Raw genomic sequence first — 27,166 nt, forward strand, 5'->3', positions numbered from 1 at the left:
TTTTGTCCAGAGTCGGGATCCTGGAGAGCTCAGTCCGCTCCGCCACTGCCACCGCCCCCCTCCTACGGGGCCAGGCCTGCGGCCCACTCTGGTCCCGATGTCCTCCCCCTCCAGAGGGAGGGAGGGCTGTCCCTCCCAGCTCTGACACCTAGGTCCAGGAGGAGCTCCAGGGCACTAGGAGCAAGAGGCTAGGGCTAGTGTGCTTGCTTGTGGATATGAGGTCCGTCTGTGTTGAGTGTATATCATGTAAATGCTCTGGGTGCTGTCCAGACCAGCACACTCGTAGCATGAACTTTGTGGCATGTGGATTCACGGGTGTGGAGTATGAACGTGTGTGTCCGTAAATGCCTGTGTGTGCTGGGTCTGTGCCCATGTACCTGTGCAGGGTGAACATGTGCAGGCTCCTGTGCACAGCTGGGAGAAGGGTGTCTGGACAATGCACATCGTAGAGGTATGGGGTGTGTAAGCGTACATGTAGTATGTGCATGCAGTGCCCAGCTGGGGGACATGTCTGGACAATGTACAATGTGTGCCGGCTGTGAGCCTATGCACATGCGTGTGCCATACGTGTGCAACGCACACTTGGAGGGCTCCTGGACAATGCACAACGCGGCGTCATGTGTTTTGTGTGTGCATGTGTGTGTCATGCGTGTGCTGTTCACAAGGGCGTACATGCATGTACAAGTCTGTGTGTATGGGGGTGGGGGGATGCCTCTCCCGCCCCCGCCCCTCGGCCTCTGTCTCCAGGCAGCACTCGCTAGAGCTCGGCTCCTTCGCTAGCTCCGCCTCGCCCCGCCCGGCCCGGCCCGGCCCGACCCGGCCCCGCCTCCTCTACTGCTCGCTGTCTCTGGGCAGCTGGAGTCCCCCGCGCGACGGGCTGAGCCAGCCGAGCTGAGCCGCGCGCTCTGGGCCGGGCTATCTCCCCCGCCCCCTGCCAGGGCCCGCCCCTTCTGCCTTTGTCCCGCTTGGTAACTGGAATCCTGACCAATGGGCGACACACCGGCCGGCGCCGGTCGCCTTCTGATTGGCTCGCTACCGGGCGCGCAGCCGCCTCGCGCGGCCTCTCCTGGAGCAAGGCAGACAAAAGACGCAGGCTCCCGGCTCCGGCAACCAGCCTCCACCAATCACAGCCCCCCACTCTGCCCCTGCCCTCCCCCCGCGGCTCACAGTCTCTCGGCCCCAGAGCCCGGCGCCTGGCCAGCTCTTGGGTTATACCACAATACACCACTCCTGAGGGGGAAACTTCAGGGAGAGAGTGACGAATAAGGAGGCCCTATCTGTAAAGCTCTCCATTTCTCGGCCGCTTCCACACATATACATCAATTTGTACATCTGCAGTGGCTTTCAGGAAGGATTCCTCCAGATCGAGGTGGGGACGGCTCGTACTCCCCTCTCCTGTTCCCTCTGGCCGGTGCAACATTGGTCTCTCCCAGGCGGGAGGCGGGGCCGGACGGGGGGGGGGGGGAGGAGGGAGGGCGGCCAGTCCACTCCCCTCCCTCCCCTCCCTCCGCGCCGTTAAAATGAAACTCTAGTGGCCGGAGCCGGAGCCGGAGCTGGGACTGCAGCCGGGCCGGGGCCGAGAGCGGGCGGTGATCCCGGGGTGGCGTACGTGTCGGAAACGGAGCAGCTCGATCAGCCCCCGCGGGACAGCGATGTACACGCCACCGTGGGGCATGGAGCGCGAGGACGGCGGGGAAGGCGAAGGCGAAGGTGGTGAGGGCGGCGAAAGCGAAGACTGGAGGGACGTGACCATGCCCTACTCCACTGAGCTCATCTTCTACATCGAGATGGACCCCCCAGGTGCGGGGGAGGGGGTCTACTGGGGGGAGGGGAGGGGACCAGGGAGAAGGGGCGACGTCCTGCCCCGCCGAACTCCTCCAATACAGAGAGGACCCCCCCCCCCCCCCCCGCAAGGGAGGGAGGAGAACGGAGGGGAGGGGGGAGGGGGACAGCGGCTGGGGGAGAGGGGACAACGTCCTGCCCCGCCAAGCTCTTTTAATAAATCGAGATGGACAACCCCCCCCCCCCCAGTACAGAAGGAGGGGGAGGGGGATCAGGGGCTGCTGGGGGGAAGACAATGTCCTGCTCTGCTAATACAGCGAGATGGACCCCCCCTCCCTCAGGTGAGGAGAGAAGGATGGGGGATGGGGACCAGCTGGAGGGGGAGGGGACAGTGTCCTACTCCGCTGAGCTCATCTTCGACTAGGAAATGGACCTCCCCCCCAGGTGCGGGGAATGTGTTTGTCTTGGTTGGGGGGCAATGTCTTGCTCTGTCCAGCTCATCTTCTAGGTTGAGATAAGATTTCCCTCCCCAGGTGCGAGCAGGGGGCTGCTAGAAGGAGGGACTGGCTGCAAGAGGAGGGGAGGGGAAGGGAGGAGGAGAGGGTGCAGTGCTCTGCTGAGCTCATCTTATACATCGAGCGGGACACCCCCCCCCCAGGTGCAAGGAGGAGGGGACGTGGTGGGGGAACACAGTTGTGCACAAGCTAATGTTTTAGATTGAGATGGACACCCCCAGGTTCGGGGAGGGTGCTACTGGAGTGGGGGAGACCGGCTGGAAAGGGAGGGGAGGATGCTGTGCTCCGCTGAGCTCATCTATGCTGAGATGGACCCCCCCCCCAGGTGCTGGGGGAGCGGGCTGCAGAGGGGGAGGGAGAAGGATACCCGGCTTTTCGGAGCTCATCTTTTACGTTGACTTTGGGGGGGGGTTGGGAGAAAGCGGGCTGCGGGGAAGAGGGAGGCTAGCTCATGGGGGGGGGGGGTAGGTGGGGTGCCCAACTGCTCCTGAGTTCATTCAGTTCATCTTATACATTGAGATGGGCACCCCCACTCCCAGGTGCAGGGACAAGGGAGGAGAGTGCCTTGCTCCGATGAGCTCATCTTCTGCATCGAGATGGACTCCCCCCCCTTCTGTGCAGTGGGGAGGGGGCTTGGGGGTATACGATGCCCAGCTCCTCCCGAGCTCTTTTTCTGCATCTAGATGGGCTCCCCCCGCCCCCTCCCTGTGGGGGTTGGGAGAAAAGAATGGTGCCCGGCTCCCTGGAGCTGCCTTATTTCGATGCCCCTCTTCAGCCCCCCGTGGTGGGGGCTGGGGGTGATGGCCGGGCTCCTTGGAACTCCTCTACTTCTCCGGAGGTGCGGGATAGGGGCTACTCGGGGAGGACGATGCCCAGGTCGGCCCATCTCATTTTCTGGTTCGAGATGGACCATCCAGTTCTGGGGGATGGGGCTCCGGACTGGTGGGTTGGGGGTGGGGGTAAAACCCTGCTCATCCGCCTCTAAATGGAACCCCCCCACCGGCGGGAAATGGGTGCCGGGGACTCGCTGGGAGGGAGGAGAGGGATGCTCTCCGTGCTTGGCGCGCCCGTGGGGCTTCCACGGGCCAGCTAGGGCCTCCCAGGGGAGGGAATGAGAGGGTACCCCAGCTCCTTTGAGCTCCCTCCTCCCGCCGGGAGGTGGCCCGTTCAGGTGCCGAGCGCCGGCCCCTCCTTCTTCCTTTCTTTCTCCTGTGTCCCCAGGGGCGGCAGTTAGGGAGCAGCCTGCTGCCCGCCCCGCCGCCGGCCTCCCAAAGTTTGAAGGGAGACCCTGGACTTGGGCTGTGCGGGGCAGGGCGGGGAGCTGGGGGAGGGGAGGGGGCGCGGCTTCTCCTCCCCCCTCTCCAGATCTTAGCTACCTGTCCCCAGCCGGGGGGGGGGGGGGGGGATGGGCGGGGCGCGTCTTCGGGCAGGGGTGTGGCAACAGCCCCCGCCCTGCCGGCCGCCCCCAGTGCCTTTCTTTGGCTTTAAGTGCCTGCTGGTTCGAGCCGCTGGCCGCTTGGTTCGCTCCTTTCTTTGATTGCGGGGTGCTGGAGAGGAACCTCTCCCTGCTGAGGCGTTTCTTTGGGGCTCCCCCTCCCCCGGGTCCGTCGGCCATCCTTGGCCCCCACCTGATATTCATGGGATGGGGGAGGCCCCCGGAGGGCAGGGCCCCCCCAGCACTTTCTTCAGCTTTGTCCCAGGCCCTCCTCCCTCCCTCCCTCCCTCCTCCCTCCCTCCCAGGTTTTCTTTATGGCTCCCTCCGCTAGGCGAGGGATAGGAAAGAGAAGCTGAAAAGTGGGGGGAGGGGGGGCCGGGAAATTCTCGCGCACTGCCGGGAGCCAGCCGCCGCTTGGTTCTCTCCGTCCTGGCCCGGCTTGTGTGCGCGCAGATGTCCCGAGGCCAAGCCTGCCGGACGGGGGCTCGTCCTGGACGAAGGGCGGTTTGGGGGGGCAGCAGGGCCCCTAAAAGTGCAGGAGTGCCAGGGGCGGCAGCCCCCCAGACCTTTGTGCCGGCGTCTGCGAGGCCCGGGCTAGCCGCGCTCTTTTTGTTCGCTCCTCCGGGCTTCTCTGCCTGGTCCTAAATGGGTCATTCCGGGATTGCGAGTTGAAGGCTCCGGAGCGCCCCTCGGCCTTCGGCAGCTTCCTCCCGGCTGGGCAGCGAGATCGTCCTTTTATGCAGTCTGACAGGATCGTGGGCAGAGCCGGCTGGGAATGTTGGTCCAGCTTTGCTGGGGATTTTCCCTCTTTGTGTCCTTCCCAGAGCGGGGGTGGGGGTGGGGGAGACTGGAGCCGGCCGGGGGGCCGGCCGTATTGTTCCTCGCCGCCCTTTGTGGACTCCCCGCGGGCCGCCCCAGCACAGGCTGTCCGAGGCTGCTGGGGGAGCTTGGTCTTGGGCAGAGATGAGGACTGCCGCCGCTCTCAGGACCCCTTTTACAAATGAGGACGCCGGAGAGGTGACTTGCCCAGGGTCACACGGACAGTAAATGTCTGAGATAAGATGGAAGCTCAGGCGTTCCGGACTCCACATCCAAGAGGGCTGGCCCTGAAGTCAGACCCCAGCTCCAATTCTGCCCGCCTCCTCTACTTGGGAGCTGTGCCAGCCCCTCCTTGTTCCGTGCTGGGGCGCCGCTTCTCCCCGCTCCTTCCCCTGCCTTGGTCTACACTTCCCTGGAGCAGCCTTGGCTGGAGATCCAGGCCTTGTGAGGCCGGGCCAGCTCCTGCCCCTCTCCTGACCTCTGAGGGGACCTGCATGGCCCCGGGCTCCCCTCTATTGGAGCCCTATTGTTCTGGCTCAGGGTCTCCCCAGGGTCTCTCAGCCTGTCCATCAGGGGCCTCCAGGCTCCAGGGTGTTGCGTTCCCCTCACCTTCTGTCTGCCGGGGGGAGGCCTCCTCTTCCATGACGCCCACCACAAAGCCCTGGGCCTCTCCCTGGGGCTGATTCAGAATCAGAAGGGCCTCTAGCCCAAGCCTCGGTGGACCGCTGCCCAGCCAAGGGCTCCTCCTGGCCTCCCCACCAAGTGCCCACAGGAAGGGTTCCTGAGCTGAGCTCGGCCCCACCCCCTTGTCTGCCTTGGGTAGTCCTTCCTGTGGGGATGCGGCCAAGACCAGAAACCTCAGATGCTTCCAGGCAGGGTGACCCTGGACAAGTCACTTCCCCTCAGGAACACCACCAACTTCCCACTGTCATCGCAGGGATCTGATCAGAGGAAAGAATTTTTTAAGTGTTCAGAACTTCAGTGCCTGAAACATTTGTTTTTTTTTCAAGCTTTCACCTTCTGTCTTGGAATGAATACTAAGTATTGCTTCCAAAGCAGAAGAGAGGTAAGGGCTGGGCAGTGGGGGGTCAAGTGACTGGCGCAGGGTCACACCACCAAGTCTCTGGAGTCAAATTCAAACCCCGGACCTCCTGTCTCCAGGCCTGGCTCTCATCCGCTGAGCTTGCCCTGTGACAAAGGAATTAAACTCACCACCTTCGGTGACACGTTAATTGCACCCTTAATCACCTGGGCCGAGGCCAGGACTGTTTGAGTCAGGTGTGTGTCCGTCCGTAGGTCACACGTGCCAGAGGTGGCCGCTCTGGCTCCTGTGTCTCTGCCTGGTCTTGTCACCACCCTTCCGAGGGGAGGCTGCAAAAACCGTTGTTAATGACCACCTCTGTAAAGTGTTTTGTCAGCCTCCAACGGAGGCCCGGAAGGATGACTGGTTGGCGGCCAGGCTCCACAGCTGGCCTTGGTCTTGGCTGGAGGCCTCCATCAGCAGGGCTTCCCAGAGGGACCCGCTGACCCTCAGCCCCGGCCCGGCCCCGGGTCCCCGGAGGGAAAGGGATGGGCCATCGTCCTCAGCCGCTGCTCTCCCCGGCCGGGACCGAGAGACCCAGGTGCGCCGGGCGGCTGCTCCACTTGTTTCTGCTGAGTGTCATTCTGCGGCTGGCCAGAGAGTCCCGGGACGGCCCGGAAAAGGGGAGCAAAGCTCTCGTGGCCGGCCAGGCACGGGCAGCGGGCTTTTGAGCAGGGTTGGGGGTTCCCAGGGGAGCTTCCGCCAGTGACAACTGTCCCTTTGGCGCATCAAGTCTCAAATTAGCTTCTTGGCCATTTCCACCCATTATTCCTAGTTCTAGCGAGTCCTGGGGCAAAAGCAGGATCAAACAGCTGAAGATCGTTCTATGGCCCTCCTGAGCCCCGGCCGCTGAATGCAACCGAGCATTCTCCGGCTTGCCCTAAACGGGGGTCCCAGAATTGAACCTTGTATCTACGGGTGGGCTGACAGCCTCCAGGGGAGCCCTGCATCTCGACGGCGTTCTGGCTCTCCTGGGTATCTCGGCACACTGACCTGGGCGCTGCCAGTCGCCTGCATCCCCTTGTCTGCGGCAGACAAATCGCTCGCCAGTTGTCTCCCTTGTCTTACGCTTGGGAATTCACATTTTCACCCCAAAGGCTCGGCTTTAACTTCTCCAGGCCACAGCCTGGAAGCTTCTGTGTCCTCTCCGTCCTCCAGAGGCCCGGGGGTCCCTCCTAGCTTTGGCCCTTTCAGATGTCAAGGCCCATATCTCGCTTTTTATCCTAGTCGTTGATTCCAAGTATCACAAGGCCCAGAGCCAGGCGTGACGAGCCCTGGGGCTGCCCCCTTGCCTCCAAGGACTTGCCTCCTCTGTCTTTTCTCATCCCTGCCTTTCTTCTAGGACGCCTCAAGGAATCCTTTCCCGACTTCCCTCTTCCTCCTTCTCTGTCTGTCTGTCTGTCGGTCTCTATCTCTGTCTGTCTGTCTCCCTGTGTGTTTCTATCTCTGTCTCTGTCTGTCTGTCTCTATCTCTGTGTCTGTCTCTCTGTGTGTCTCTGTCTCTCTGTCTGTCTGTCTCTATCTCTCTCTCTCACACACACACACACACACACCTGTTCATATGTTGTAGACAATGGTAGCTCCTTGAGGGCACCTATAGTTCTTTGATTTGTCTTTGTCCCTCCCAATGCCTAGGTGGATCAATGCCTTACAGACCCTTGATCCATCTGTATTAGGTTGGGGTACTCAAATGAACATTGAATAGGAAAGCTCAGAATACCTTCTTGGTTGGCACCAGCTAAAAGTGAGGAGCATTGGGGGCAGCTGGATAGCTCAGTAGATTAAGAACCAGGCCTAGAGATGGGATGTCCTGGGTTCAAATATGACCTCAGACACTTCCCAGCAGGGTGACCTTGAGCAAGTCACTTAACCCCCATTGCCTAGCCCTTATTGCCCTTCTCTGTTATTGGTTTAAAAAAAAATAAAATAAAAGTGAGGGGGCAGACACTTCCGCTTGCTCAGGGGGGGACGGCTCTTGCTCTCTGGAGGCCCTTCTGATTCTGATTCTGAATTGACCCCAGGAAGAGGCCCAGGGGCATTGAGATGGTGGGCATTGTGGAAGGGGAGGCCTCTGGGCCCAAAAGATGGGGCAGCATCCCCCAGGCAGAGACAGAAGAGGACTCAGAAAGGGTGATGAGGAGCCCACAAGCAACCCCAACTGGCAAGAACTTAGTATGTTGGAGCCTGGGAGGTCAGCCTGGGAAGGGGGTGTAACAAGCCCCTGAGTGCTTGGCCTCGGGGTCCCTCTGCCCCAATTGGGGATTCACCTCATTGGATCATCCTCTCCTTTCTCCATGTTGTCTAGAGAATGGCATGAGGAACTTGATCAGATATTTTACTAAAGCTCTAGACATACTCTTATTGACAAGGTTCCCATGACCAATCTAGGAACATTATCCAAAAAATCAGATCAGGGGCCACTAGGTGGCCCAGTGGATAGAGAGGTAGGTTTAAAGATGGGAGATCCTGGGTTCAAAAGTAGCTTCAGACACTTCCTGGCTGTGTGACCCTGGGCAAGTCACTTTACCCCCATTGCCTGACCCTTACAGCTCTTCTGACTTGGAACCAATACAGAGTATTGACTCTAATACAGCAGGTCAGGGTTTAAAAAGAGAGGAAAGGGGTAGCTAATGATGGCCTTATCTTTTTTGAGGACTGAACACTAGTGGATGCATTAGAACCCAGTCAGTGGGTGATAAGAGGCATCAGATCCGGTTCCCTACCCGGTTCTCAATTCATACTCCTAGTTGCACCCCCTTACTGCTTTTCTGCCTAGGAATCAATACTTAGTATCAATTCTAAGAGGGAAAGTAAGGGTTAAAACAAATCAAGTTAGTCTGCTGGCATAATGTGTTCTTGGTGAAGCTGGGTGATCACTGCTTTCTTTCTTTCTTTTGTTCTTTCTTTCATTCTTTCTCTTCCTTTCTTTGTTTCTTCCTCCCTCCCTCCCTCCCTCCTTCCTTCCTCCCTCCCTCCTTCCCTTCCTCCTTTCCTTCCTTCCTTCCTTCCTTCCTTCCTCCCTCCCTCCCTTCCTCCCTTCCTCCCCTTCCCTTCCTCCCTCCCTCCCTCCCTCCTTCCCTCCCTCCCTTCCTCCCTTCCTCCCTTCCTCCCTTCCTCCCTTCCTCCCTTCCTCCCTCCCTCCCTTCCTTCCTTCCTTCCTTCCTTCCTTCCTTCCTTCCTTCCTTCCTTCCTACCTACTTTAAAGAAGTTTTGTTATACTCTTCAGCCTCCTCAGTCATTCCACAAAGCAGCTCACCCAGCCCCTCCATCCGCTGGTCTTTCCTGAGCTGAGGGGAGTGTGGCTTTCCCTGGAGCTCAGGGGAGCCCCACGTTTGGCCTGAGTTCAGCTGCCTTTAGGGTGGTCCTCATCTATGTTATCGGATCCAGTAGACAAGTCATTATGCTTTCATTGCTCTGCCTTGCTTGTCTTGAGGAGTTCCTCCACCCAGAGGTTCAAAGCTCCTCCTGGAGGGTGATTCCTCCTGTCTGGGTCTGCGTAACTGGAGGTCAATAAATCCAGAGGGAAGCCAGAAGATAACCATCTTAACGAGCACCAACCAATGGGTTTGGCAGGTGGATCCCAGCCTGCCCAACAAAGGGAAGCACACATATACGAGTTTTACACAGTCTCGGGCTTCTTATGCCAGGCAAAAGGAGCTCACCCACTTTCCTGCACCCTCAATAATAGAAGCAGGTGATTTGGGAGAGAATGGGTTAGCCTCAAGCTTAGAACTTAGCTAACCTTGGGCCCTCCAGAATTGTGAAAATTCTCTTTGTTCCAGTGAGATAATGCAGTTCTCTGAGATGAGTGATCAGAATATCTTGGTAGGGCAGGAAATCTCCAGGCCAGTGGAACCCTTGGGACAGTGCCCCAGTGCACTGGTGGTCCTCCCTTAGCCCCTCCAGCACTGACTCATCCTAGCTTTTCTTCTTAGCTTCACCCTCTTCTCATTGGCTTTTGGAGCACTTTTCATAGATTTGCTGATTCTTCGCATCTTTGTTCTTATCCTTCTCCCCACTTACTTTTGGGGACTGGCTTGTGCCCATTTTGTGTCAATTCCTTTGGTACTCTCAGTGTCCAGGGTTGGGTGAAGACTTCTCATAACCTGTTTCAGAGGGTTCTTTTCTAAATGTTCATTTTCTCTTCCTGGAATGGAAGTCCAGAATTCTGCCTTTGTGAAGGATGGATGGACATCAAACTCAATAGCCTGGGAATTACCAATTCTATTCCTTGTGAAAGCCTCTGTTACCTCTCCCATAATTCCTTCCTTGTTGTTGCATTAAGCTTTTTTTTTTAATTAATGATTTATTTTATTCTCCCTTCTATTCTCCTCCAAGTTGGAAAAAAGGGGGGTGGACTTCTGGCAAATATGCCTAATCAAGTGAAACCAATGACCACGTTGGCAATGTCCAAAAATCCTTGTCTTGTTCTACACTCTGAGTAGCAATAGTATTACATGACATTTATATACCATTAATTTGTTGTCATTCAAGGACACCGTCTTCGTTCCCAGCTCTTTGTCACCATAAAAAGAGCTGACATAAATATTTTCGCATATATGGGTCATTTTCTTCCTTGATTTTTGTTGGGGATGGGCCTAGATATAGTGCCTCTGGGTTAAAGGGTGGGTACAGTATGTATCTTTTGGCAGCTTGGCTTTCTTTCTTTGAAAACTGCCTCTTCATTCCCTGAGACTATTTATCAAATGGGAAATGGCTCTTGTTTTTATAGACTTTAATCAGTTCTTTATTAATCTTGCAAACAAGAAACTTACAGAAAAGATTTTTTTCTCCAGTTAACTTTTTCTATTCTAATTTTAACTAGATTGCTTTTATGCAAAAACCTTTTCATTTTGTATAATCAAAAGTGTCCATTTTCCCTTTAATGATCTTGATCTTCTTCATCCCTTTGTTTAGTCATGAATTCTTCCCTTATCCCCTGGATCTGACAGGTGATTTCTTCTTTGCTCCTCCAGTTTGTTTATGATGTGACCTTTTATGCTAAACCATGTGGCCAGCACCTCTTGTTTATCTGTACTTGAAGGGCCTGTGCTTTCATCTGTGTGGATGCTTCCACTGGCACAGGTCACCATCCTCTCAGTGAAGCCCTTCATCTCTGTAGGGTTGGGCCACTCTTTGGACTTTGGAGCCCTGAGAATGGTCCCAAGGTACCAAAAGGACCACGGACAGCTCTTTCCATGCTTTGTCTCTCCAGATTGCTAAGAGTTTCAATGAGTGTGAATAAGGAGTCCTTGAGCCGGCCATTATTCAAGGCCTCATTCATTTTTCTGTTGAGCTGGAACCAATGACCATATTTTACATAATTATAATTTCGAATAGTACATGTGACCACTCCAGGGATTCCTTGTTCGCACTAATGGGGCCGAGCTGTGATGGCAGAGAGCCCTAGGTTTGGACTCATCAGAGCCGGGATTGGATCCAAACTCTGTTCTCGCCTCCTGTGTGACCCCAATTTCTCTCTGAGCCTCCATTTCCTCCCCCAAATCAGTAGATGACCTCTAATGAAGTTCTTCCTCCTCCCCAACCCCCCCAGATTGGAATCTGTGACTCTGATCTCTATTAATTTTGTTTTGGCTAATATTTCTCCATTTTTCAGGTTATGTTGGTCTCATTTTATTACCAACAGCCATGATCTTTGCTGGGCCAAAGAGAGAATTTGTTCTCTCAGAGCAAGTAGGTCATGGAAAATATACATTTGAATCTCAAATATGTAGATGTTGGCGAAATTCCCAGGCTTGGGACAGCATGGAGTTGAGTCAGAGTTTGCAGCGTAGATACGGCCAAACGTGACTTTCAAGAGAGAGTATGGTGGTCACTTTGGGGTGCGTTTGTGAGATGAGATGAGCGCCATTGGACTGTGGGGGTCCTGGCCCCTGAGGCTTGTTTGTCATTGCCAAGTTCATGGGAAACAGGAAACAAGGCTGTCCTGGGCCCAGGGATTCTGGTCTGTTGGGCCCTCCTGCTGGGGGCTGTCTTTTCCTGCCATTGAGGAGACTGTCCAGTAACCCGGCACCGGCACCGGCACCGGCACCAGCCCCGGCACCCCACGCTGGCCTGCTACATCATGCTACATGATCCAGCTGTGCCTTCCTCAGCCGCCCTGGCCGGACAAGGTCCCCCCAGCCCAGCCCCATTGGCTATGACGTGATTCCTAAAAGGGAGTGCAGGTGCAGGAGCACATAGTGCTGACGGGATTGAACTCATCTTTAAAATTCGGATAGAGGTTCACTAGTCCACAGAGGATGTGAGGGTGGTCTGGGGTTGGCATTGGGGCACCCCAAGGCAGCTCTCCCTCACTGGAGCAGGGTGCTTCTCCAAGGGTCAGCCTGGGAGTTGGCCATGACCATCAGTCCCAAGGGTCCACCTAGCCATTGTCTTAGGGGTTTAGTCACCCTATCCGCTATTAAACATTTATTAAGCTCCTACTGTATGACCAGCACTGAATGAATGTCGGGGATTCAAAAAAAGCAGAAGAGGAATCTCTGTCCTCTAGAAGTTCACAAACAAATAGGGGAGACAGCATGCGAACAAAACCTATAGAGGATAAAAGGGAAGTAAACAGAGAAGCCACTGGCCTTAAAGAGAATCTAAACAAGGTGGGACTTGATGGCGGATTTTCTGTTTAATCCTGAAGGTGATGGAAAGCCTCAGGAGCGCTTTGAGTAGAGAGGCAATAGAGTCACATTGTGCCATAGGAAGACCACTTTGGCAGTCCAATGGGAGATGGCCGAGAGTGGGGAGGGCCTGGAGGCAGGAAGACCCACCAGCAGCTAGAGCAGTGGTCCAGGTGTGAGGCCACCAGGGTCAGAGGGAGAAGGGAGTCTATGTGAGAGATGCTCTGCCTTGGCAACCGATTGGATATAGGGGTGACTCCTATCATTGGGCCGGGTTAAGTGGGAGCATGGTGGTACCCTCAGTAGGAAGAGAGGAAGGTTTGAGCGAGAGGTTTGAGTGAAAGAGAATGAATTCATTTCGTGGCATGTTGAGGTTATTCTGTGGAACATCAAGCTCCAAATGGACAGAGGTTGGCAGAGAAGTTAGGGAAGGATAGGCAGATTTGGTCATTATTCGAGATGGTCAGTGAATCTGAGGAGGAGCTGTGAAGAGGCCCCAAGAGAGATCCCTGAGGGACACCAGTGGTTAGAGGATATGATTGGAGGAGGATCCAGCAAAAGAGGTAGAGAAGGAGCAGTCAGAGAAGGAAGAGGAGAACCAGGAGAGAAGAGTGTCCTGAAGACCCAGAGAGGAGAGTGATCAGCAATGTGAAAGGCTTCAGGGAGGTCATGGAGGAGGAGGAGGGACAAAAATCCCCTGGATTTGGCAGCTGGGACTTTAGTCTCTTAATAGGTACTTCACGTAGAAAGAAGAAATTCTGATTCTTTATGTTACCATTTCTGAAAAAGCTATATGGCATCCCACACTTTTGTAAAATAGACTTTTTAAAAACTGGAGAAGCAGCAGCGTAGGTGTTTCTCTTATCTTCCTCTCTTTTCTTCCAGCCACCAAATTTCCAAAATCTGGGTCACTGCTCAGAGAGGGCCATTGAGATCTTTGTTGCAGCGTATTCTGCTTTGGAATAAAGGTTTCCCTTAGCATGTTGGGGGTCCAGTTCGGCCTCAGGTCAGAGTTTGTCATGGTCACTGGGAGGCCCTTGACTGGGGGGAGGGGTCTCCAAGACCAGAACGCTTGAACTCCGAGGCCCCCAGGGTCCATCTGTCCTTATAGGTAGAGTGGGGACAGGCAGAGGACAAGGAAGAGAAAGAGGAAGCCCACTGGAGAGAGAAGAGCAAATTCCAGAGGGGAGCCTTTGGGGAAAGCCATGCAGGACACTTCCTTGCTGAGAGACAGACATCTTTTTTGAGGGGAGGGGAATGGGGATGGGGAGATTCCCCTTTAAAGATTTGTGACAGTAAATGAGTTAGAAAGCCGGCCTTGAGCACAGAAAGCTTTCCATGGCCCCAGTGGCTTTATAAGCACCATCTAGAATGTTAAATGGTGGCCATGAATGCTGGGATGGATGGAAGGAGGAAGACTCCTTGTCCGTGGAAGGATGGGAGGCCTCTTCGGAATTAAGCCCTCCAAGAGCTGATGCTCTTTCCTTCCGAGGTCGGTGCTGGCTGAGGGAGGGAGGGAGATATGCTGGGCCAGGGGTTCAAGGCATCTGCACTCCTCAGGCTCCTTGATGCCTTCTGGGTGGTCGTTGTGCAGTTGGGAAATGTCTTTATCAGAGAAGTCTGTTAGAGACGGATATTTCTGTGGAAGGAGGATGATGTCTGGTGCTCCGGATGGTGCCTTCACCATGGAAGGGTAAGCAGAGCTGGGCCCAGGCCCTGAGACCGCTTGCCAAAGATGTGGGGAGGGGCGTACATCTGCTCGGGGAGCGAGGGGCATCTATGAGTAAAAAACAGGGAGGGCGCATGTATACGTGTTCATATGTGTGCATACATGTGTTATTCAGGGCAGGAGAGGGAAGCCCCAGCAGCTCAGGACGGGTAGACTGAGAGTTGCAGGAGAAGTGAAAGATGATGCTGAACCAGATTTTGATAACTGCATTTCCATATAATCCCATATATTTACTTTTATTATGAATTCTGAGAAGGGATTTGCAGACTTTCCTGGGCTAACTGTCCCAGGGTAGGGGCCCAAAGCACCAGAGTATTAAGTCAGGACTCCACACTAGATCAATGGAGAGGAAAAGCCAGGGTTCCAGTCAGAGGAAATGTGGAAGGAACACTTGTTCACCTCTCCTGCTGTCCTTGTGGTCAGGACAGTCTCAAAACAACCATCCCCCAAGCCCAGCCTTTGAAGCAGTATTTCACCCCTGTAGCCCCCACCTCCAGGTGGAGCTTGAGTGGCACAGCATCAGGCACTGTTCTTTCCACTGGCCTGCCTGTCATCTTTGGCTCTTGTTTCCCAGGCCCGGCTCATGCCCCTTGGCATTGGTTCATGTCGTTCCCTGTGCTTCTCTAGAATCACTGAGGTCTTATTTCCATGAGGTTCGAAGCCCATTTACCCGTCTCCTTTGTTTCCAGTCCCCTGTGACCCCAAAAAGGACTGCTATAAATACCTTGGTGTGGGGATGTCATTGACCTCCTCTGGGCATGCACCCAGCCATGGTGGAACCTCTGGGTCAAAGGGGTGGGCATTTTAGTCCTTTTCTTCACAGGATCCCAATTTGTTTTTTGGATTGGTTGGACCTGTTTACAGCTCCACCAACAATGTATTTGTGTGCCTGCCTTTCTACAGCCCCTCCAACTCTTGACTTGTGCTATGTATGATGGCGAGGGGCCTGGGGTACAGAGGGGGCTGAAACTTCGTGGCCTTGGCCCTAGATACAGTGGTGGTGATGGGGAGGGGTCTATATCTGAGGCTGAACAGCCTGGGGGGGGACACTCCACTGGGGAGACCCGCCAAGCTGATAGCAAACCCTGAGACTAGTTGTTGGGAAATCTCCCCAGCTAGACTATAGCCGCATCTCTCCATCTTTTCCCCAAGAATAGCCTGAATACTTTACCACATACTTTACTTGTTGGGCGGTGGATTTGCTAAAACCTAGCTAAATTCCATCCCTCCCCAAAAGAGAGATAAGGAGAGGGTGGCATGGCATGACCTGTTCCCAGTCAAGCATGCCATGCCTTCTCCTTGTAAATGAATGGCAGCACCAGGCTCCCCAGCAGGTGCTATGTTCAGCTTAATGAGGTCAGGATGGGAAGGTGTGGTGAGATGGAAGCTGGGGGTCACAGTGGACCCTAAGTGCCCTGTGAATCTGAAATGCAGGCACCCTCAGGCTGGGTTACAAGAGGCCTAGAAGGGTGAGAATCTTGCTGCCCTCTGCCCTTGGCAGAATTCACTGGAGGCGTGTGGTCCGTTCTGGCAACCGTTGCTTAGGAAGGATGGTGGTCAGCTGGAGGGCACCTGAAGGGAGGGCAACCAGGATGGTTGAGGGGGGAGAGGGCCGGGCCCCATTCCGTTGCCCCTCCCCCCAGGCAGAGCCAGCCACAACAGCAGCATCCAAGGGCAGAGACAACGTGGCAGCGATGAGAGGCAGAGGGAAGAGGAATGGGCTGCCGCCTCCCCAAGCCTGGTGGCTCCGTCCCCGGAGAGGAGGGGGCATTGCGAGCTTTGTCTTTGGGTCCTTCCTGTATGATTGGATAAGTGGAGGAAATGGGCACACATTCTGGCCTAGAAGGCCCCTGAGCCCCTCTGAGAATTCTCAGGCGGGGTCATTCGTCCGGCCTCGCGGTCTTGTGGAGAGGCGCCTCGCTTCTTGGGGCCCTGATCGCCTTCTGTTAGGTGGGGATCGCTTCCTCGTCTCCGCAGAGGGTTGTGGCAAAGAAGGGAGGCCTTCAGGAAGGGCCGAGAGCAATGTGAGAAGCTGCTGGGTTGTTACTCCTAGTTCTGCCCTAAAGAGCTCAAACGTGAGGGAACCAACTGGCTGAGGGATCTTCGGGGATCTGGCTAGGCCGCGGGGCTCATGCCTGGCAGTGAGGACCAGGCTCGACTCCTCGATCTGGTCTGAGAAGGCACACAGTGCCGGCCACTCCCCTTTTCATCTCCTCTCCGTCCTCGGCGTCCTCGGCCAGCCTCTCTCCTGGCCTCTGGCCTCTCGAGGCCAGCCTCACTCAGCGCCTCCCTGATTTTCCGCTCCCTTTACTCAGAGGCTCCAGGGACTTCTGGTTTCCAGGTCAAGCGTGAACAGTCCTGCTTGGCCTTCAGAGCCCCCCGAAGCCCACCTTTCCGGCCTCATTCGGCGGTCATCGTCTTCCCACACTGTGATCCAACCCAGCAGGCCTTTGCCCCGGCTGCACCCCAGCCTGGTCCATCCTCCCCTCCCCCCTCTGTCTCTTACAGGAGACCCTGGCCTGCCCTCCAGCGGCTACCCTGATCTCCTCTGCGAGCCTCTGCTCTCTCCCGGGAGAACACGAGCTGCTCGAGTTCAGGCCTTGTTTCTGCTTGGCTCCGGGCCGGCTCCTCCGAAGAGGTCTCCAGTAGAGACTTGTTGGCAGCTGGCTCAGAAGATGACGAGAGGCCTGGCCCTCCCACAAGCCTGGCTCCCCCGGCGTCCGTGGGGTCCTGCTTACTTACCCCTCCCCATCTGGCGCTTCAGCTCTGCGGCCCCCACCGTCGCTCCCTGGATCACCTTCCCTGGCCCGGGGATGCTCTCTCCTAGCCTCGTTGGTCTCAGCGGCCACTGCGGCCCTCACAAGGCCCTTTCCACGAAGGTCATTCTAGGGGCGCCCAGCCTCTAGACGAGAGTTCTCCGCTTGGGCAGTGCCGCCTTCCAGGCCCCCTGGGAGAGGCAGGCTCCGGCTCCGGCTTTCCCCGGTGTCTAGAGGAAGCTTGATCCAGAGCTGAGCAGGGAGTGCCTGCGGGTGACCCCTCCCACCATGACTCCATTTCTGCCCCCTTCCCACGAGGCTCCTTTTGTGTTGCTCTTTGTCAATGCTCCAACGCTCAGGGAGGGCTTCTCCATCCCCCTCCCCGCCCCAAGCTCTAAGTTCTGTCTTCTGGGACAGGACGGACCAGGCCAGTCCATCTTGCAGCCCTTCACAGAGCCCCGAGAGGCTCCTCCCGGGCCCGGCCCGTCCGCGGTCAAGTCAGGGACTCCCAGCATCGGGTCCGCAGGGCTCCTGAGGGGTGCTTTTATCGGCCTTTGCCCTTCGCCGGTGCTGGCTGTCCCTCCAGCCTTGGCTTGTCCGCTTGACGAGCGCCGCCCAAGGATTGGTCTCCGTCATGGCGGAAGAAGGAGCCGAGCGCGACTCCCAGCCCATGGCCGGCCCGGCCCGATGCCCCTGTGGGCTGCAGGCCTCCACGAGGTCTTCCTCAGGGCCGGCCTCCTTGCCCAGGACCCCACCATGCTCGCAGGCTGCCTCCACTCGGAGGTGGCCCGGGCACCGTGCTTGGGCACTGCCCCGGGCACACCGGTCTGCAGTCTGGCTCAGACCCCGAACCCAGGGAGGCAGAGCACACGAGGCGGGGGGCCGGCGGGGCCATCCTTGGGGATTCCCAGCGACCTCGGGCTTTACGATCAACGAGGAGGCATTAGAAAAGGCTGGAAGAGAGACCGAGCAAGCGGCGAGGGGCCCAGGGGACACAGCAAGGGTGGGGGGCTCTGGGGGAGCCTCTCCGGCCTGCTTCTCCAGTCTCATCCCTGGCTTGGACCTCCTTTCCTCCTCGGGGTAGGGAGGCGTTAGACGAGGTGGCTGGAAATGGGGACCCTGTGCCAGGACCGAGGCCGCTCTTTGTCCTCCTCCCTTTCCTCAGGACCCGGGAGGATCCCCTCGGCTGCTGTGCTGGTTCTGCTTGGCACCGGGAATGTGGGGTGCGCGCCGGAGGGAGCAGGGGGCAGGCAGCGATTGGGACCACGCTCAGGCGCTCCCTCTCTTCCCTCCAGCCTGCAGAATGAACAGACCAGGAGGAAGGAGGCAGCAGGCTCTTGTGACCCTCCAGAGAGCTTTCAAGTCTGGGGCACCAGGCTCAGGAAAAGGATTTCCCCCGCCTTCCTGGACCTTGGAGGGCCCAGGGTTTGGGCAGACAGTTAAGGGTCTGCCCCGTTCCTTGCCTCCCAGAGAAGGGCTCGCTGCGAGGACCCGCGTGCAACACCCCTTCTCACAGGCCGGGATGCATAAGCTTGGGGGACTTCTTTTATGGCTCCCAGCCTCAGGGTCCTCTTGTGTCTGAGGTGAGGATCAAATTAAGCAGCATCGGTACCCCCCCCCCCATGGGAGAGGGACTAGGTAGCCTTGGGGGCAGGGAACGAAGGGGGGACGGCTCCTTGTCAAGAAGAAAGGCTGATTTAACTCCCCTTTCAAAATAAGGCTGGCCCAGCCTTAGAGTGTTCTTTCAAAATAGCATTTTTGTTGACATGTTTAATAATCAGATCATTTATTTACAAATATCTCTCCTCCATCCCCAAAAGCCTGTCTTCTTATATTTTTATTTTTTAAACCCTTACCTTCTCTTTTAGAATTGATCCTAAATATTGGTTCCAAGGCAGAAGAGCCATATAGGCTAGGCAACTGGGGGTAAATGACTTGCCTAGGGTCACACAGCTACGCCGTATCTGAGGCCCGATTTGAACCCAGGACCTTCCATCTCTCTATCTGCCTAACTGTCATAAAGGCCATTCCTTTGAACAAAGTTAAAGGGAGGAGTGACATTGGAAAAGAGTTCAGCAAAACCAACCGTCGCGTTGGCCATGTCCTAACAGTATGCTGCATGCCACCCCCAGAGCCCCCGGCTCTGCAAGGAGAATGGGGGAGACGTTTTTTCAGCTCTTCATTGGTTGGGGGTGGGGAAGGGGTTCAGACTTGGCTCTATGACTGCACAGCATTCAACTTCCATTATTTGATGCTTTCCGTTTATGAAGCGCCACCCTGCTAGGCCTTGGAGGGACAAAGACAAATCCCTGCCCTTGGGGAGCTCGTGTTCCACGATGAACCCTCGACCCGTGGACGGCCGGCAGCGCAGAGAGCCTCTGGCAAGGGCTTTAGGGCCAGATGCAGGAGTTTCTACCTGGTCTAAGGCAATAGGGAGCCACAGGAGCCCAAGGGGCAGGGGGTGCCCCATGAGACACGCCCTTTGGGCAAGCACTTCGGAGGATGGACTGGACGGGAGACCGGTTAGAAAGCTGCTCGCAGGAGTCGGGCGAGAGTGATGAGAGCAAGGCAGCGAGGGGTGGCGACGGGAGCCGAGAGGAGGTAGAAGCCAGAAGGTTGGCCCAGACTGGATTGTGGGGGGACAGCTGGAGTCTTTGGGCCAGTCGTTTCGTTTGCCTGGCTCACCCAGCTTGGTTCTTGTCACCTTTTTCAGCAAAGTAATCTTCCATGTCGTCTGTGCGCATCAATCCCCCCTCCTCCCCCCCCCCGGCACTCTCTCGATTCCCAGCCCTCTGTTTCTTTGTGTCCCCCCCCCAGGTGCTGCTGGGAGCATGTTGGTGCCCACAGGCATCTCCTGCCCCCTCTGCCAGCCTCAGGGCATGTGGGGGCCCTGGGAGCTCTGGCACCCCTGGGCCCAGGGCCTCCTGCCTTACCTCCTTCACCCACCTTCCCTCTCCCCATTGGGTGTCTCCCCCTCCTTGTTTTTCCTCTTCGGCCCTTTTTCTGCTGCTGGACCGCTTCCTCGGCAGCCATTCCAGCCCCATCCCTCTTGGCTTCTCACTTCCTCCGAGCCTTTGGCCTCTCCCCTGAACGCCTGCCATGGCTTCTCGGTCTCCTTCCAGCATCCACTCTCCCTCCAAGGGGCCTTCTTGAGGTCATTTCCTCAAATTCCGTCCTGACTCAGGGCCGCCCTTCACCAAATGTCAGCCCTCTAGTCGGGCGCCAGCCCTGGTCCAGCTCGCCTTCCTTCTGTTTCCCCACCTATTCTTGGCCTGAGCTGCCATCACTTGCTCTTTCTCCAGCCCCGTTAAATAGAGAACACATTTTGGTGAGGAGGAGGGGGCAGTCCTACGCTCTTCCAGGCTTTTCTGGCAGAAGCCAGGATTCCCCGTCCTGTGGGGTTTTTGATTGCTCAGTTTACGTGGCTGTCTGGGATGTGCCAGATTCTCAGGGCGCCTCAGCCCAGACCCCCAGAATCTGGGCTGGTACCAGCCACAGGTCAGCCCTTGTGCCAGTCAGTCCAGGCCAGAAGGTTGCCAAAAAACCCCTCGAGTAGATTGGAACTTTCGGGAGAGCCTGGGGCTCAGGGCTCTGGCCAGAAGGCACAAGAACTGCCACCGATGGGGCCTGAGCCACCACCAGGGCCCCCAGGCTTCAGGGAGCTGGGAGGGGAGCCTGCAGACCGAGGAGAAGCACCCCTTCTGGGGAGCTTCCTCTCCCATCAGTCTCGGGACACAAAGCATCTTGTTTGGGGGGGTTTCTTTTAATTATGTCTTATTGATGCCTCTCTTTACTTGTGCACCGCTAGGTCCAGATGAGTGCAAATAGGGAAACCCCGAAGCAGTTGCACATATTCAGATTTGCACTATTGAAAGTTATAATTATGTAAAACTGGCCATTGAAAATACGCAGTGCTCCAATCCTGGGACCACTTTGGGGTGTTCCTTATTCACCCTAATTGGGACCCAGCTGTACTCCCCGTGGGGGGCGGCAGAAGCCCTGTGGCCGTCCCCACCTGCCTGCCAGAAGGAGGGACGAGGCTTGTTCCACTGGTCTTCTGGGCCAAAGCTCATCGCAATCACGTAGTTACCATCCGGGTGCCCTGCCAGGTGTCCTGCCGCCCCAGCTCCACTCCAGTGGGAGGGCCAGACCCGGACATTTGTGCGGTCTGAGCTGATGCTAAGTGACATTCTCGAGAGGCCTGGGAAGGCGTCCTCCCTTGATGTTCCAGCAGCCTGGGGAGGTGGGCCCATGTTCATCTCGGGCCTTCCGGACCGAGCCTCGGCTCCTCAAACCCTATACCGAGCTGCCTGTTAGCCCTGAGCTCCGGGGGTCAAGTCCTTTTCCCAGGCTGCGGGAGACAGGCTCGGGGCCCTTCCCCTCCGTGATGCAGCATTGCTGTCTTCTCTCCATGGCGCCCACTGGGCCCCTCGCTCTGCCATTCACCAGCTCCCTTGGATAACTTAGAGGCACCCTCTCCTTCCCCGCCGGAGCCCTCAGGGCCCGCAGGGCTTGGCACGCTGCCCATTGCCATCTCTGCCAACCTCCCTTTGTCGATGACCCCCGCCCCCTGCGTTGGCCTTCTCTAGGGGCTGGCAGGTCTTGGTGAGACCCACAAGGGGCGGCCTTCAGCAGTTGTGACCTACCTGACACTGACTGTCAGCCTGCCTCGAAGGACCTTCTGTCCTGTCACTGTGTCCCTTCCTTTAGGACGGGGCACCCTGCAGCAGCCTGGCTCCCTTCCCGAGGCCTGCCAGGCCTGGGAGGCTCTGCCCTCCACCCTTAGCTTCCTCGTTTCCTTGTCCTGGTGATTTCCACCCTCCACACCTAGGGAAAGCTGTGGGTGCTGGTCCACTGGAAATTCACCCCCTTCGCTAGGGCCTGGCCTGCCTTCCCTCCCTCCTGCCCGAGGCCCTGCTACCTTCCCTGGTGGCTGCTGCTCCATCCTCTGCAGAGTGAGTGCTCAGAACTCCCCTCTCTGCACTCCTTTGGCCCTTCCCCTTCCAGTTGAGCAGGGAGCCTCCCAGACTGAGAACAGAGGCAGGCTTCCCCGAGCTCCAAATCCTCCCACGTCCCTAGTTGTTCCTCTTTTGCTCAAGTCTCTGAGGAAGAAGGGGTCCTACTGCTCTCCCGGTTTTCCCCTTCCCCTTCTCTTTCTCCTTTTCGCTTTCTTTCCTCCTCTTTCTTCTCCGTTTCTGTCTCTCTGCCCTCTCTTTCCCCTCGGGGCTCATCCTACCTGCCTACCATCATGCCCAGTAGTTCTCTCCCCATCCCCCAACCCCTGACCTCAGCCTCGGGCCCACCGTGAGGGGAGCAGTGATGCGCCTGTTGCTGTCCTCTGCCCGGGTCAGGCCTCATCCGGAACAGCAGAGTGAATTCTGATAAGCTGAGGAAGGTCCCGAGTATTCCTGCCCGGAGCCAAGGATGCCTCGAGCTGCAGAAGAAGAGGAAGATCTGGGGGAGCAGTGGGGTGCCTGGCAGGAAGATCTGGGGGAGCAGTGGGGTGCCTGGCAGGAAGATCTGGGGGAGCAGTGGGGCGCCTGGCAGGAAGATCTGGGGGAGCAGTGGGGTGCCTGGCAGGAAGATCTGGGGGAGCAGTGGGGCGCCTGGAGCCTGAGACCTGGTTTTCAGGGATTTGGGAGGCTCTCGTGGAAGACAATCGAGCAGGACCGGCTCACGCGACTGCTCTGGTGAGCTTCCCAGAGAGCCCGCACGACGACGCCACGACTGTGGTGGTTGAAGTCGATGGACTCCGCGGCCCGTCTAGCTGGGAGGCTTCTCTCCGGGAGCACGTTCCGGGCGATGCCTCCTGGCCCGCATAGCCCAGCACAGCGCCTGAGCTCTCTGGCTCTGTCCACCTTGAAAGGACCCCTGGATGGTCCTCGGTGCCTGCTGGGTCTCTTGTCTGTCGTCACAGAACCGGGGAGGCGTGTCCAGCGTCAGGGTCAGTTGGCCCTGGAGCCCGGCGTATTGGCTTGGACCCAGGGCCACGGGAGCAGCGCACATTTCGGACTCTGGGCCGATAAGAAGAGCCTCAAAGGGCCTTTTTGTCACTTCAGAGCACGTACGTGCCTGTGAAGGGAAGCGGCGGTCTCGTCGTCATCCGGCCGTGGCCCAGCTTGTCCTAGAACTCCGCGTTCTGGGACTGACCATCGTCCCTGCTCTTCCCCTCCCCCATGCCCTTCTTGTAGGGACGGTGGGGTAGGGTGGAGAGGGCTGCTGAGGCCCAGCCTCCCCCCTGCCCCATCCACCAGGCCCCGGGCCGTGCCTCCCCCAGCCGGACGTCAGCTTCCGGCAGACAGACAGGTAATGGAAGTTGGCTGCACGGGGCACGGGAATGCCCGAGCTGCCCGGGCTCCAGAGTCTTCCTTCCTTTCAGGCCGCTTCTGTCTGTGGGTCTTCTGGCTTTCCTCCAAGCGCTCTCGGGGGGCTCCACCCCCCACCCAGGCTTTAAACAGAGCAGATGCAGCCCCTGCGGGTCCAGCTGTCCGCGGCCTCAGGCCACAGGGAGGCTCTTGCTGCCCTCTGCCTGGGCAGCATCGGCTAGCGCAGCAGAGTGAGCGCCGAGTCTTTATCTGAAGAGCCGTGGGTCTAGAGCCCGAAGCTCTGGGTCTGAGTCCAGGCGCTGGGGAGTGCACCGAGCAGGGAAGCCCTGAGCTCCAGTCCTGCCTCCCACACTTGCCATCTGGGCCGCCCTGGGAAAGGTGCTCCTTTCAGGGCCCGTTTCCTTCTCTGTAAGAGGAGACCCTTCCAGCTCTAGCCTGTGATCCTGTGGAGCCTTGGGCAAGCCACCTTACTTGGTCGGGGTTCAAGTGTCCTTCCTCGGAAATGAAAAGGTGGGAATCCCCCTCATTGCCACCAGGCGAGGTGGCTCCGTTCCTTTAGGTTCTACCTGCCACGAGGCTGCCCTGTTGCCTAGATTCCAACTTCTGAGGCCATTAAAAAGATACAAAAAGGGGGCAGCTGGGTAGCTCAGTGGATTGAGAACCAGGCCTAGAGATGGGAGGTCCTGGGTTCAAATCTGGCCTCAGACACTTCCCAGCTGGGTGACCCTGGGCAAGTCACTTGACCCCCATGGCCTAGCCCTGACCACTCTTCTGCCTTGGAGCCAATACCCAGTAGTGATTCCAAGACGGAAGGTAAGGGGTTAAAAAAAAGTAGATTTAGCCATTGACATTTTGGAAACGGATTGTTGTATCCTTCAGTGATTTCAGGTATTTTGGATTATTGGGAAACTGGCCTCTAGAGTCTAATGCCAGATTCCTATTTTAAAACCCAGAAGCTGGTTTTTGGCTTTCTAACTAAAGCCTGCATTGGCTCACGGCGACTGGGCCGACGACGCTGGTATTTCATTTTTGAGGAGCATCTGAATAAGCCAGAAATAAGCAAGCGGCCCTGCAACTCTTAAAGGAGGTAGTGGCCGCGGCTGCGTTTCCGGAGAGACAATCCGCCAGGGCTTCGCTGGCCCCACTGGGGGCGCCCAGCATCCCAGCCGAGCCAGCCTGGCCTGGCCGCCCAGCGAGGCGCCCAGGTGATCCTGGGAGGCGCCCACCCTGCTTCCCCTTCCTGTTCAGCAAGAGGCGAGAGCCGGAAGGGAGTGAAGCGCCACCTCCTTGTCTCCTCCCCTCCCGCCTGCTCCCCGAGCCCTCGGCTCTCCCCAGTTACATGGAAAACCGAGCCCCAACAGGTTAACGATAGTTCTGAGTCTAATTCTCCCCTCCACAGCCCGGCTTTCCGCGTGCAATCAGGCTAAGGCATCTCCCCACATTTATCCTCCGGCTAATCAGTCTCAGACCCAGAAAGCCCAAAGGGCGGGGAACTGATGACGCGGGCAGCTCTCCTCGCGTTGGAGATGCTGGCACGTGCGTCACAGCCAGATGGCGCGTCAGGACTTTGCCACGGCGCCGTCTTTGCTTTCCCTCTTCAACCCTCACCTCCTGGCTGAGAGTCAGGTCTGTGGATTGGCTCCGAGGCAGACGAGTGGTCAAGGCTGGGCAGTGGGGTCAGGGGACTTGCCCAGGGTCACACAGCCGGGAAGTGTCCACGGAGCCACCTCGCTGCCCCATCGCTGCCTTTGAAGAAAGTGTCGCTACAATCGGGATCACTTTTGGAAATCCCTTTGAATCTGTCGTTGTCTGGGGGGGGGGGTCCCTTCGTGCCAGTGTAGCTAGAATGCAGACCCTCCGCCTGTGGAGTGACGCCCCCTCCCGGCACCCTGGCTTTCGCCGCGGCCTTTTCTGTCCCTTCGACAGGGGAGCAGGAGGGGTGGGAGCGCCCCGGCTCCCTCTGGGGCGGCTTCCCTCTCCTCTGCATCTCTGTTCCCCCCGAGGACACCTCGGTCCTTCCGGCTGAGGCTGGGGTGGTCGCCTCCGTCCCCCCCCTCCCCCGTGCGTATTCGGGAAACGCTCAGCTCTGTTTGGGCCGCGAGCCCCCCCGGGAGGAGGGCCGGGCCGCTCCTTTGTGTTTGCGCCCTCAGCACCCGGCTGCGGCACCCAGGAAGCGCAGCTCCTCCCCAGACCCGGAAACCAGCCTCGCTCACGTCCTCTCCGCCTAGTAACTCTCCACGTTGTGTCCTCATAACGCCCCTGACAGCCCACGGGGCTCAGTGACTCACCCGGCTCTCCCAGCGAGGCAAGGCCCGAGGTGCCCGGCGCTCCCCCCACGGCAGGGCCCGGAGGTGGCCCCGTGACTGCTCTGCCATCCCCCGTCCCTGGTGCCCTCGGGCGGGAGGGAGAGGCCATGGCGGGCCACAGCAAAGGCAAAGGGCAGGAGTCCAGCCGGGCACAGACACTTATGGACTGTCCAGTGCAGGGGTTAGCAGAGATCCCCTGTGCGTGGGAGCGGGCAGACACGGAGCTGGGTGGCAGCTGGGCGGCTCAGTAGATGGAGCCCCGGCCCCTGCCGGGACAGCCCTGCGCTCTGAGGGCCTGGAGCTGGGAGGACTTTGTGGGGAGAAGGCTGTCCGGCTGTCCTTCCTCTTGGCAGGCCACCCAAGGACAGACTCCCGGCCTCTTCCCTCCTGCCTCCCCCCCAGGGCTCCAGAGTGGGCCCAGCCAAAGCCAGTCTGCCCTAGAGGCTCTCTGGGGAGAGGCCGGAGCCCCAGCGCTCTGCCGTACTCGCATTTCATCTTTCAGGGGGCATAGAAGAGTGTGGTAGAGCAGCTGGAAGGCTGGCCTCAGCCAGCAGGGCCTGAGTTCAAGTCCTCCCTCATAGGCCTGCCCAAGGGACCCTGGGACTATCCCTTAGGACAAGAAGAGGGGTTTTTAAAGCCATTGTGGGTGGGGCCGCTGGGGGCCTCGGGGGACAGAGCCAGGCCCCAGTGCAGGATGTCCCGGGTGCAAACCTGGCCCCAGACGCTTCCTAGCCGCAGCCAGGCCCCAGTGCAGGATGTCCCGGGTGCAAACCCGGCCCCAGACGCTTCCTAGCCACCCCGGCCTTCCGCTCTCCTCAGTGCTGATTCCGAGCCTCCAGGTGGGTTTGTTTTGCTTTTAAAGGCTCGCCTGCGCACGGAGGAGAGATCAGAGCCGCGCTCTGTCCGGGCGGGAGAAGGTTGGGCTCCCCACGTCTTAGCTGGCTTCGGTTTAGTTACCCAAGAAAGTTCTTGGCTGCCCTTTATGACTCGCGTCGCCGGGTGCAGATGAACCGTCCCGAAGGGTGGCGCAGGCGCGGCCGGAGGGAGCTGGGCGGCGTGCTGGGGGCCCAGAGCGGCTTGGGCCTCCTCGTGGGAGGGGCACTGTGGACTGACCGCAGGCCAAAATGAGGAGGGATGGGTCAGCCTGCAGGCTGGAGTCCTAATAAGAAGCTTGGTCCACAGAGGACGTCGGGGCTGGATAAGAACGGCGCGGAGAAGGGCCAGCGACGTGCAGCGGATTGAAAGCTGGGCCTACAGACCGGGTCCTGGGTTCAAATCCAGCTTTAGACCGTGCTTTGCTCCGTGCCCTGGGACGTCGCTGGCCCAGCCCTTGCTACTCTTCTGCCTTCGAACCAGGGCTTACTTTGGATGCTGAGACGGAAGGCGCCGCCGGCTGAGACGGCAGGCGCCGCCGGCCAAGCCGACGAGGCCCCCAGGAGCTGCGCCCCCCCTGCCCCCGCGTGACTTGGGGCTGCTCAAGATCCCTCCCGCTGGCTTCTCTGGCGTCCCCCTCGCACTGTGGAGTCAGCGGCCTTGTCGGCCGCCACAACCTCCAGCTCTTTTTCAGATGAGCGACGGACTGAGCAGATGACGCGGCCCGGACTTGGGCGCTGATCTGGAGTCCAAACGTAGCATTCGTGGAAGGTGTCCGACGGATCCAGAAGGGCCGAGACTTCCCCAGCGCCCCCAGCCAGAGTTCATGGTCCCTCCGGCCTGGGCCCTCGTCTGCCCGGGGCGTGCTGGCTCCAGAAGAGGAAGCCCCGCCCGGCCTCATGCCCGGCC

The 27,166-nt window shown here is 58.0% G+C and overlaps 1 protein-coding gene across 1 annotated transcript in view; it reads left to right on the top strand.

The window, feature by feature from the left end:
* The first annotated feature begins 1,447 nt into the window (after positions 1 to 1,447).
* Positions 1,448 to 27,166, top strand: part of PIK3R3 (phosphoinositide-3-kinase regulatory subunit 3) — a 43,629-nt gene continuing 17,910 nt past the window's right edge. Inside the window, exon 1 of the mRNA XM_056815205.1 lies at positions 1,448 to 1,800. Coding sequence (XP_056671183.1) covers positions 1,653 to 1,800 — 148 coding nt within the window. The 5' untranslated portion in view covers positions 1,448 to 1,652. The remainder of the gene's footprint in view (positions 1,801 to 27,166) is intronic.

Source organism: Monodelphis domestica, chromosome 2 (genome assembly GCF_027887165.1).
Source record: "Monodelphis domestica isolate mMonDom1 chromosome 2, mMonDom1.pri, whole genome shotgun sequence".
Lineage (NCBI taxonomy): Eukaryota > Metazoa > Chordata > Mammalia > Didelphimorphia > Didelphidae > Monodelphis > Monodelphis domestica.